This window comes from Excalfactoria chinensis, chromosome 1 (genome assembly GCF_039878825.1).
Source record: "Excalfactoria chinensis isolate bCotChi1 chromosome 1, bCotChi1.hap2, whole genome shotgun sequence".
Lineage (NCBI taxonomy): Eukaryota > Metazoa > Chordata > Aves > Galliformes > Phasianidae > Excalfactoria > Excalfactoria chinensis.
The window spans coordinates 54693321-54704229 of NC_092825.1; the positions used below are offsets into that span (position 1 = coordinate 54693321).

Below are 10909 nucleotides of genomic sequence, written 5' to 3' on the forward strand. Positions count from 1 at the left end.
AACAAAAAACTTTTCTATTTTGCTTAACTTTACTTTAACTTTACTTTCCTGATTATTGCTGACCAGTTGAGTACAGGATTTGCATATCAATATAAAGACTGCTGGGAATATTCCACCCTGATCTGCATTCTGTATAGTGTTGTTAAATAGAATAGCACAGGGATGTCATTCAGGACAGAATTTGGCTAATTTCAACTTCCTAATGGCATTTTCCCTCTAGTACTAACAATAGATTTTAACTTGCAATATATCAGGGTTTCCATTATATCAGCATTTCCAATGTGCTGTGCTTATGTGAACCACTTAATTGAGCAAGGTGAAGAGTGAGAAAATAAATGCCATGAATATTCATTCCCAGTATAATTTAGAAGCTGCTATTCCCTGGCACTGAGACTCCAGCAGTGACTGTGCATTCAGAATTTTGCTAGTGCAAGGGTTTGTGCAAGCAAATGTTACCTTGAAGTTTGGCATATCTGTGCTAACTGAGCTTTCTGTTGATTTCTTTTACATATTGCATATGTACATTTTTATATGCAAACAAATGCTGTGTAACATATTTGACTGTCTTTTGCAGGTCCATCTGAATTACTGGACATGACAGACAGTGAAACGTAAGTACAGTCTACACTGTCTGCTCTTCGCAGTATTTGTATTATGTTAGCCATCTTCTTTTTTCTTTTTTTTTTTTTTTTTCAAAATGGCAGATCTCTTCAAAAACTAACGAACAGAAGTGCCTTCAAATCTGAAAACAGCAGATACATATGTAGCTTTCAGGCCTAGAACAAATGATTCTTGAACTCCAGAAATGATTTCCTCTCTATTGTTTCCCATTTCTCATAAAGCTTTCTACAGAGATACAAGTTCTGCATTGAGCTTTGATGCTTCCACAATCTAGTCAATGAAGATCAACATGAAGGACTGATTTCAAGTCAGGACAAGAGTTTTCTTATTCAGTGCTGGTTGCTAGACCTTATCTGTTCTAAACGGACTCAATTTGTGCAATCAAAGATTTATCTCAAGTAGTTAGAAACTCAATCAGTTCTATTATTATTTAAAAAAAAAAAAAAAAATTCTTTCCAAATCTCTGCATAATCAGGGTATCACAATAACATATATAAGTTGCTGTGGAAGTAATGCTTCCTCTCTATTTCCATGGAAAATACAATGCATGAAAAGAATGTAAGAACACTATTTGATAGAACAAATTCTCAGCTACAAAACACTATTTTTTCAACCTAGGTGTCACCATTAGCTGTATGCTTTCATCAGCAATGAACAAGAACCTGCTTGCTGCACAGATGACAATGTGCATGACAATTCCGAACGTAGTTTGTCGTTCTTGTTGCTGTTGTCAAACACCACCCACCATCTCACTGTGCTCACATCCACTGATTAGTCTCCATAAATGTTCAGCAAGTGTCAAAGAATGTCAGTGGGTGCCATTTTGGAGGAATTCTGTGACACCTTTGCTTCATATGCATTTCCATGTCAGATGGAATTTTGTCAGAATGCCCCTCTGCTGACATCTGTCTCATACGGGGTACTGATCATTACCCATCCCACAATGTCCTCTTCTTTACCAACATTCTCTGTTAGTTCTGCACGGGGTACTTATGGGCAGTCCATATGGTGAAGTCCATATGGACCACCTCCTGCTCCTTGTACAGTGGTATAGTGGAGACTCTGAAATAAAAGTGCAATTGAATATAGTTATGAGGGCTTCCCTATCCTCTCACTACCTCTTAAAAATGAAAAGTTCAAGCCATAACTGGTAGCATGATTTTTTCTTTTGATTCTCAGAGAGAAATCAGGTATCATCCCCTCCTGAGTCTAGTGCTCATACATTAGTGATAGACAGATTACAAAGTTGCCTATTAATTAACTTGCCCTGTAATAGATGGAGACTGAAATTCCTTTCTGGGAATGTATGCTCTACTACATCTGCCTTATTACAGGTAATTTTTTCATCTTGGAGTGCGTGTAATTGCCCTACTTGTTTGACAGTAGTACTACAGACACCTCTTCAAGCTGATCAAACTACTTTCCTCTTATTTCTAGTCAAAGCTGAATTGTCTTCTTTAACCTCATTAGTACAGTCCTTCTCAGAATCCTGCTACAAGTAGACCCACCCTGAATTAAGAACTTTGCAATAAACCTGCACTTACTACTCAGCTTTCTTTTCTGAAAAGCATGTGTTCAAGCTTCCTCAGTAGCTTCCTAGTATAAATACTGCCTAGTAGTACAAAACAAAAACACAGATCTCCTCACAGATCTCCTCATGATGGTCAGGTATCAGAACCAGGGCAGCAAGTGTACCAATCATGGCTTTGATGGGCATGATTTTTCTATCATGCCTCCAAGAAAAAGATTCAGGTGAGAAAAAGCAGGAAGAAAAGATACTGTTCCAGCTTAGCCTTCTGTGAAATAAGGTGTCCTCTTTGTCTCTGCAGCAGTTAGCAGAACTGCAAGTTAGATGGGAATGTGACATTTTTGTGTTTCTGAACAGAAAAATGTGCCTGTTTCTTTCCCAGTCCTCAGTTCTCCAAATGCTATTTGCGCACTGCAGGTTTTCTTACTGAGTCAAAGGATGTAGGTACTAAGAAGGAGAGTGAACAAGTCCGCCTCTGCCAGGAAGAAGCAACCTTGAAGAAATACATCATCCCTTTCTGTTCACTGAACCTTCTGTTTTGTATAAGTTGATGAGTGTGATGTGTCTCACTGCTGGTATCTGTGCTTTGGTCTAGGGGTGAGACAGCGTTACATAAAGCGGCCTGCCAACGCCATCGTGCCATCTGCCAGCTCCTGGTGGATGCGGGAGCCTCGCTGAGAAAGACGGACTCCAAGGTAACTCAGCCTAGTCAACAAGTTATAAAAACACTTCAGCCAAGCGAGACTGATCAGCATCCGACCCCACTGTGTGCATGATTGAGGCTTCCCTGTGTCTGCCAGGAACAGCTCTTTTTACACATTTTTACTTAGAAAACTGTATTGATTCAAACAAATACAAGTGCCTTCAGTTCAGTCCCCAGTGTGGGTCATCTTCACTATAGTGAGAGCTTGGCCTCAAACTATTCAGTATGTTGGGTGTGAATGAAGCATCTCCATGCACAGCAGCATCCTTCTCTTGTGTGGTCAAAAGAGAGGTCTGTGGGCAGGGACCACCTGGGGGAGCCTCGGTTTTTTGATTGCACAGTGTCTATGAGGCTTGATTATTGTGGCTGACTTGCTTTGTGAGGATGGCTAACCATCTTTTTTTGTCCTCACTTGCCCCTGTGTTCATTGGTGGGACACTAACCACAGCTGTCTTTCATGAAAGCTTGGAGAAAGAAGTTGTATGGGAAAAATTAAAACCTAAGAATATTCTGCAAAAACAAACAAACAAAGCACACACACACACACAGAAAAAACACACCAAAAATCAACAAAACAATCCAATTGCTTGGGAACATGGTACAGAATCAGCCCCACTTCTGTCCTTCCTGTAGTAATTCTTCTGGGTCATGCTTTCATCTGGTCTTCTAAGTATGTTAGCCAAAATTTTTTCTTCCTGTTTATTTATTATAGGGTAAGACTCCTCGTGACAGGGCTCAGCAAGCTGGTGATCCAGATCTGGCCTCCTATCTGGAGAGTCGACAGAATTACCAAATGGTTCCCCATGAGGATTTGGAAACAGCAGTTTGATGTCTGAAAACAGGGAAGAGGATCTTCAGAAATAGCAAGGCTGTACCTGAGCACTTGGGCATCGTGTGAGGAAGAAGCTGATGAAATCAACATGTCTCTCGCTCTCGTGGAAAATATCAGAGGACATGCCACCAGTTTCTAAGGGCTACAGAGTCTTGCCACGGAACAGTTAGGTTCCATAAGTTAGCCCATGATGGATGAGGTGGGACACTCAGAGGTCTGTGGAATCCACGGGCCATGGAAATTTACCTTAATTGCTTCCAGCAAGTAGCATGAACTTCTCCCATGTTCATCTGTACAATTTATTTAAAAAAAAAAAAAAAAAGAAAGAAAAAAAGAAATGAGTGTGGGGGAACCAAACTAACTGGGACATTAAAGCACCTAACCTGGCCCTACACCGTTCCTACATTTTCTTGCATACCTTTAATTCTCCCATTCCACTTGTCATCTGGTAAATAGTATCTGTTATCTCTGTGTTTTCACAAATGGTCAGGCAGTAGCAGAAAAAAATTGAGGAGCTCTGGAATACCCTTAGGAAGAAAACATTTTTACCTGCTGTGTTCCCTCCTTTGCTATCCCTTTGGAAGCTGCATCCTCGGTGTTCTGTCACTGGGGAGTTTTTCTCACTTTTGGAGAGGATTCTGCCTGTTGCCTTGTTTTCTAGAGTGTGGTGCACAGTTCAGTTTACAACAGAAATAAAAACTAACCTCCTCATTATTTATTGCTGCATATATGCTTATGGTATCCTGATGATACAGTCATTTGAATAGAAAGATTATCCAATGTAGCCACATTGTATGACGGAGCAGAAAGCTACCCCTAGGGTTTCCTGCACTGCTGTTGTACTTATAATGACCAAACAGTTTCTGTCAGCATTCAGGCCTGACTAAAAACTAATAGCTATGTTTTTGTTTCCCCCCCTACCCCCACTTCTAGAAAGATGGGTTTTTTGACAAGGAAAGGAAACATAGGAGGTCATCTGTCAGCAATGAATAAATGAACAAGCACTGCATATATTGGGAACAGGAGAATTTCCTCTGGCTGAACCTGTAAACTACGTGATTCCCCAAGGGGAATGGAAGAAAGTTTTAAAGAGAGGCTCTCCCCAAGAAAAAGGACATGCATCAGCTCTTTGCCTCATTACTCACTATAGGCTTGGAAATTTAAACTTGCTTAGCTGCTGTAAAGGCCTGCCTTGTCTGCTGTACTCATCTGTTCTCTGTCTTACCTCAAAGATTATAACTACAAAAGAAGAAAAATCAGACACACACAGACATACAGAAAATTTTCACCTTCAGGTTTTCTATCACTAAAGACAATTCAGCTGCCAAAAATAGCAGAGCTTCCACTTTGCCCAGGTCTTATGAAGATACTCATGGCCCACTTTTGGCATAATTCTTGCAATAGATTTTTGAATTTTGCTTTGCTGTTTGTTTTGAAAGATCATGTAGTGATTGGTTTCAAATGCATTTCTAGGGTCTTTGGTAGATGTCGATCATCAAGATTACATGCAGTTTGGAGACCATGGAAAAACTCAGGTCATTATTCAGATAAGTTTTACTTCCTCAGTAAAAGTTGTGAAAATTAAACGAATGAAGATCCTTTCTTTATTCTTTTTTAAGTTTATCTTTTCCCTCCCTCTTTCCTCCCTCCCTTTCTCCTTCCTTCCCTCCCTCCTTCCCTCCTTGCTTCCCTTCTTCCTTTTCTTCTTTTATCCTTTTATCATTTCTTCCCTCCTTCCCTCCCCCCTTCCTTCCTTCCTTGTCTTTCCTTTTTGAGTGATTGTTGTGGCAGAATAAGGAAAGCTATATATATATATATATTATTTTATTTTTTTCTGTTTTAAAAAGTTTATTTGATATGAGCAAAATATTTCTTTAGTATTTCTTCCTCTGGAAGGAAACTATATATATTTGTAATCGATTGATCAGTGGCGACATGAAATGTATTTTGTCTTTTTTTCTATCTTTACTTCTCTTGTTTGAGAAATAAAACATGAAAGCCAAATTCCTTCCCTTGATAATAACACAGGGGCTTATGGTGAAGGTGTATATATTGGAACTGAATTTGGCAATGTTTAAAATAAAAAATCAGAGTATAATTTTGGTGTATATGAAACTTCCATAAGGAAGGCCCTCACCCTCACAATATGGTTTCATGGTAGGCATTGCATCATTTTCTAACTGTGAGGAAAGACTATACTGTAATATTTCTATATATTTGACTTAAAATATGAATGATGCTAGTATCAGTTGTATCTTTTTGCTATTTTACTGATGTGAGAAACAGAGAGAGCTTCAGTGATACAAAGGACTGGATTTTGTCCTGTGTTGAGGCCAGGCTGGGGCCTGAGCACAGGATGTTCAGTGAACACCTTGCAGTCCCTCATCCTTAAGTCACAAGAAGGTGGAACAATAAAGGCTTGCTCTGATCACAGGTAGCCTCCAGAAGCCACGTGTGAATTATTACACAGGGCTGGGCCCGGTCCCTCTTCATCTCCTGTAGTGCTCCCCTTGGTGATATGTCTCTTGTGCCCAGGGGTTGTGCGCTGTTCACAGAAGGGGCTGGCTCTGGAGTAGACATTTCCTGAGCTCATTTCTGCCATTTGGACTGTTCAAAGTAGCTGGAGTACACATGAGGGAGCCTGGCTTGTTTTTTTCCTGAGCAGCAGGAGTGTGATGCTATGATCAGAGCGAGGCATTTATGCTCCTTGAAAGCTTACTGCTCTGTGAATGCGGTAAGAAGCAGTTACTGTGTGATGGAAATAGACCCCGGGGCTGGAGTTAGGACAGGAGCTGGCTGGATGTAGTGCCTTTTAACAATCAAGGTGTCCAAAGCACTGTACAAGTAATGCATTAGATACTGGTGACTTGTTGTATGTGGATAACAGAGCACGTATATTATTTTTTGTGATGGCTCATACAGAGCCAGGGATATCAGAGCTTGGTTCACTAAGGGATGAAGTTTGGGGCAAGGATACAGCAGGATTATTTTCTATTCCTTCCCCCATGGTGTGAGAATCCCACTTTTGGACATCCACTAGAAGCAGGTGGACCTCAGCCTTTAATGGTAGCACACACATATTGAATCTCTTGAGTACTTGGGGTCTAGCTTAGTACAGTATCATTTGTTCCTGCACTGTGTAGAGCCCACTGGAAGCCCACTTAGATTACACATGAAACATTCTGATTTACTGGAAGTGTCTATTCCATCGGTGTGTCTATATATGTGTGTATATTGCTATATATATGTATATTTATAAGTATTAGTATGCATATATATAGACTCATGCACACTTTTAGGACTGTGCCATTTGAATAACAAGGTACCTAGGGATGCTCAGATGCTGAGGTTGATGGACTGGCAAAATGTCATTTTCCATTTTGATTTGTTATTAAAGGGGACCCTTTTCAGTAGAACTGAGGAGCTCCTGAATTGTTCCATTGTACCGGTTTGCTATCTCATTCTGGAGTAAAATGGAGGGAAATAAAATATTTATAACATTGATAAAATAAACTTACTTTTGTTATTTAATAGCATCAGTTACTTTTATTGTTTCGTGCCTCAGTGCTAGAGATATCACTCTGTGTTTTCCAAGGCATGATGGTGTCATGTCTTTCTCACTAATTATAGCACCCTTCAGTATCATGAGGTGTAAGGCTGAATGACTCATGCAAGACAGGAGGATTGCAAGGCAAATTTTGCACTGGTTCACAGAATTGGCCTCAGACTCCAGTGACTCTTTCGCTATTTCAGATGAAGACTTTTCTGTGGTTTAACATTTTCAGATATCTGTAGGTGTTTTTAATGACAGCTATCACTTTACTTTGCTCCAGCAATATCAAATTGTGCTGTAGCCTGGGTTCTGCTACCTAAGTAGTCTTTCAGAAGTACCATAGACATAAAGAAAATAGAACAAAGTTTATATTTTGTTGCCATTGATCTTCCCAGTTGTGTTTGCAGAGCTGACACTTTGTGGATGAATAGCTGTGTTTTATTTTTTTCTGGTATGGCAGTGGAGTACGCTATAATTAGTATTTAACATCCTCTTTTTCTCGTTTTTGCTCATTTACCCTTTAATGAAATTCACTAGCACACAACCTCACGGTTGGAAGATGACTGTTTTCCCTCCAGTCTGTACCAGATGCCTGCTGTGGGGTGCAATTATGTGCTGACCTTTTCAGTTGCCAAAAACACATTGAGAAGATCTGATTCTTGGTAAAAACCATGAAATGGACAAGGTGCAGTGGTAATCTAAAGTTTGCTGGTGTTTGATACACAAGAAATATGTGAATATGCTGGAAGTATGGATACTATGAAAAAACTTTGAGGACAATTATGTCCTTGAAATTCATCTGTTCCAAGAAGGAAGCAGTTCTTTATGCTGATCCTTCTGAGGTGTGTCATTTTCTTTCCTCCATTTTTTGCATCTTTCACATCAGACTAATGTCCTTGGAGAAGTACTTTGCAAGAATGGTGTTTGTGCTTCCGTGTAAGAACCCTTTTACTATATTGAAATTAACATTTCTTTCTCCATTGTATCTGTTCTTTTCCATTCATCAGACATTATTTTCTCTCTTTATTCTCCTTTTGAAATCTGAGCCAAAACGACATTGGTTATTTGTTTCTTAATTAATCTAAAGCCTCAAGAGGGAGTATCTTTAGTTATTTCAGTGGTCCTCTTAGCAGATTATCATACAAGTGTGCCTTTCTGGATACCTGTCTGGCTGCAGGATATAGTATTACGTGGTTTGTTCATCTTTTCATTTTGCTTCCTTAGCAATGGAGCAGGCAACTATTTTTCTTAGTAATGGATAGCTACAGCTTTAAAATCCCAGGAGCTGCCTGCCAAGATCAGTTGATTGCAATGGAGACTCAGTAATGTGCCAAAAGTGACTTGCCAGCATATCGATGAAGACCAGAATTTTATGCAGAGGATGTGTCTCAAGCGTCAGTGCTTTAACTCCCTTTGGAAGGGCAGCTCATGTCTGCACTGTGAAAATGCTACAAGAGTGGTTATAACCCAGACTTACACCCAGTTCCTGGGACAAATGGAATACTTATAAGGGCCAGGATATTTCATCCTTTGCTGAGGAGTTACCAGTGCCCATAGACTGCAGAAGCTTGGCATAGTCTGCCCCAGAGTATGCTAAGTACCTGGATTCTCACTTCTGTACCCAGCAGTCAAAGGGAAGACTGAGGCTAAGTGTACTCCAAGTTGTGCTGTGGAACCATGCTTCTCCTGACTTACCCAATGTTCTCTGTCAGTACCAGAGCTCAGGGGCCTCTCTCTCTCTCTCTCTAACACATTTCCTGCACCCCCTGCCCATGACTGTACCAACAGAGAGCAGTGTTCTCTTGTCCCCTCTACACATGCACTGTAGCAATGGCCCCCACCTTGGCCAAGGGATTTCCTGGCCTGTGTATGGTGCTGCTACTGCATAGGGGGAAAATTTCTCCCTCAGGCCTTGATCACGCCAGTAAATTCATTACATTTGACTTCAGTGATTAGGCAGGCTTAGAGCTGAATAACCTTACTGTATTCAGCCATCAGAGTGCATCTTGTCTCCTGCCTTATTTATAGGGTGCCACATTCCTGTCTCAGCTGCAGTTTCTTGTTTCTCAGGATTTTTTATTTTTTTTTATTTTTTTTATTATTTTTTTTTAAGACAATCTATCCTATGCATACACATGTATTCAGTTATCTTGAGTGGGAAAGACAAGCCTCTCGTTTTAAAAACTCCTCGTTCTGATGTAACACACAACTACTAAGAAATCTAAGCAGGGGGATGCTTTCTAACAAAAGCAATTGTTTCAACGTAAACACGTTTACAGTTCTGGAAAGAATTCTATGCTTAGCCCTTTAAAAACAGTCCAGCTTATACTCCTGTTTCTCTTTTATGGAGGAGGTTTTGGGATCCTAAACCAGCAGTGATTCTATTGAAACTTACGTACAAGAAGGTGAATAACCGAGAGGACAGATGAGAGGCTTTCTTCAGTAATTTGCTTTATGCTATTTTTCCCTCATCTACTAGAAACTGAATGCTGATAAGGGAACGATATTTCAGAGTTCCCCGATATGCTTTGATGTGCAAGAAATAAGCACCATTTGTTTTAGCAGTATAGTACTACATATGTAATTGCTTCATCTAGAGCCAGCCTCTTTTTGCAGGCAAAGTGTAACACCTGGCTCTTCAATTAGTCCCTGTCTAGGAGTATGCTTGACGTGTAACCTACCACTCAGCAAAGTGTGTGTGGTTGTAATCCAGCGCTCCATCATGACAAGTGCTGCAGCAATTAGCTAAGTACTAATGCATGAACCACACAGCAATTCATTACTTAGCCTTACCCTTTATTTTAATGAGGGAAATGGCCTTCTGGTTCCAACTGTCTTAATGACCTTCAATTATCACTTTTTTTTCCCTCAGCATGTGGCAGAGGGAGGGTGCAGTTCTTGCTCTTACAAGTATTCAGAAATATAAGTCTTGCCTAGAAATGGTAGGAACCAGTTAGGTTTGTAGGTATGGAGAAGAAACTAAAGAAGCTCTTGAGCTTGATTCAACAGACATCAGTAATTTCAACTTGGCTAATTTGGGTCTTATGGATAGTCCTCCTTATACTGGATTGTAATAAATAAATAAATAAATAAATCCTATGGCATTCACACAGAAGATGAAAGGAGGCAAGGTTAGAAAAGTAAAGCTAAGCTGGATCCCAGGAACGCAGACTCTACAGAATGCATTCTGTAAACATTGCTATTTTCTGAGCAGAGAGCTGCAATGCTAATGGTTGAAGATCACTGTAATGAGTAATTTATCACAATTATTGTATATATCCACTTTTGGGGATGCCAGAGGTTTTCTTTCCAAATGAATGGTAGGAAAGTCACATCAAAAGACATGATTGCTACAGGCCAGAAAGCAGATTACTGTTTTCCCTCTCCTCTCCCCCAGCTCATCTCCTTTTCCAGAACCATTTTTTATTTTTATTTTTTTTAATTTTTATTTTTTATTTTTTACTCAGAAGGGGAGAAATATCACTGATGTGTTTGTTTGAATAGGAGTAGGGTGCAGCTATGAGTTTTCTCCTATGGTCTTGCCACTATTGTAATAGTGTCCATATCTCCTTGGTGCATGATAGCAGTACACTCACATAAATCTGAGAAAAGACGTAAGCTTGCTGGCTGCTAATGGCAGGAAGGAAATGGAATATAATTTTATTTAAATCT

The 10909-nt window shown here is 39.9% G+C and overlaps 1 protein-coding gene across 4 annotated transcripts in view; it reads left to right on the top strand.

The window, feature by feature from the left end:
* DGKI (diacylglycerol kinase iota) overlaps positions 1–7218 on the top strand; it is a 206354-nt gene extending 199136 nt beyond the window's left edge. For all 4 annotated transcript variants that reach the window (XM_072346703.1, XM_072346788.1, XM_072346853.1 and 1 more), the window contains 3 exons: positions 575–611; positions 2745–2844; positions 3565–7218. In XM_072346703.1, the coding sequence (XP_072202804.1) occupies positions 575–611; positions 2745–2844; positions 3565–3681 (254 nt within the window). In that variant the 3' untranslated portion in view covers positions 3682–7218. The remainder of the gene's footprint in view (positions 1–574; positions 612–2744; positions 2845–3564) is intronic.
* Positions 7219–10909: the final 3691 nt, after the last annotated feature.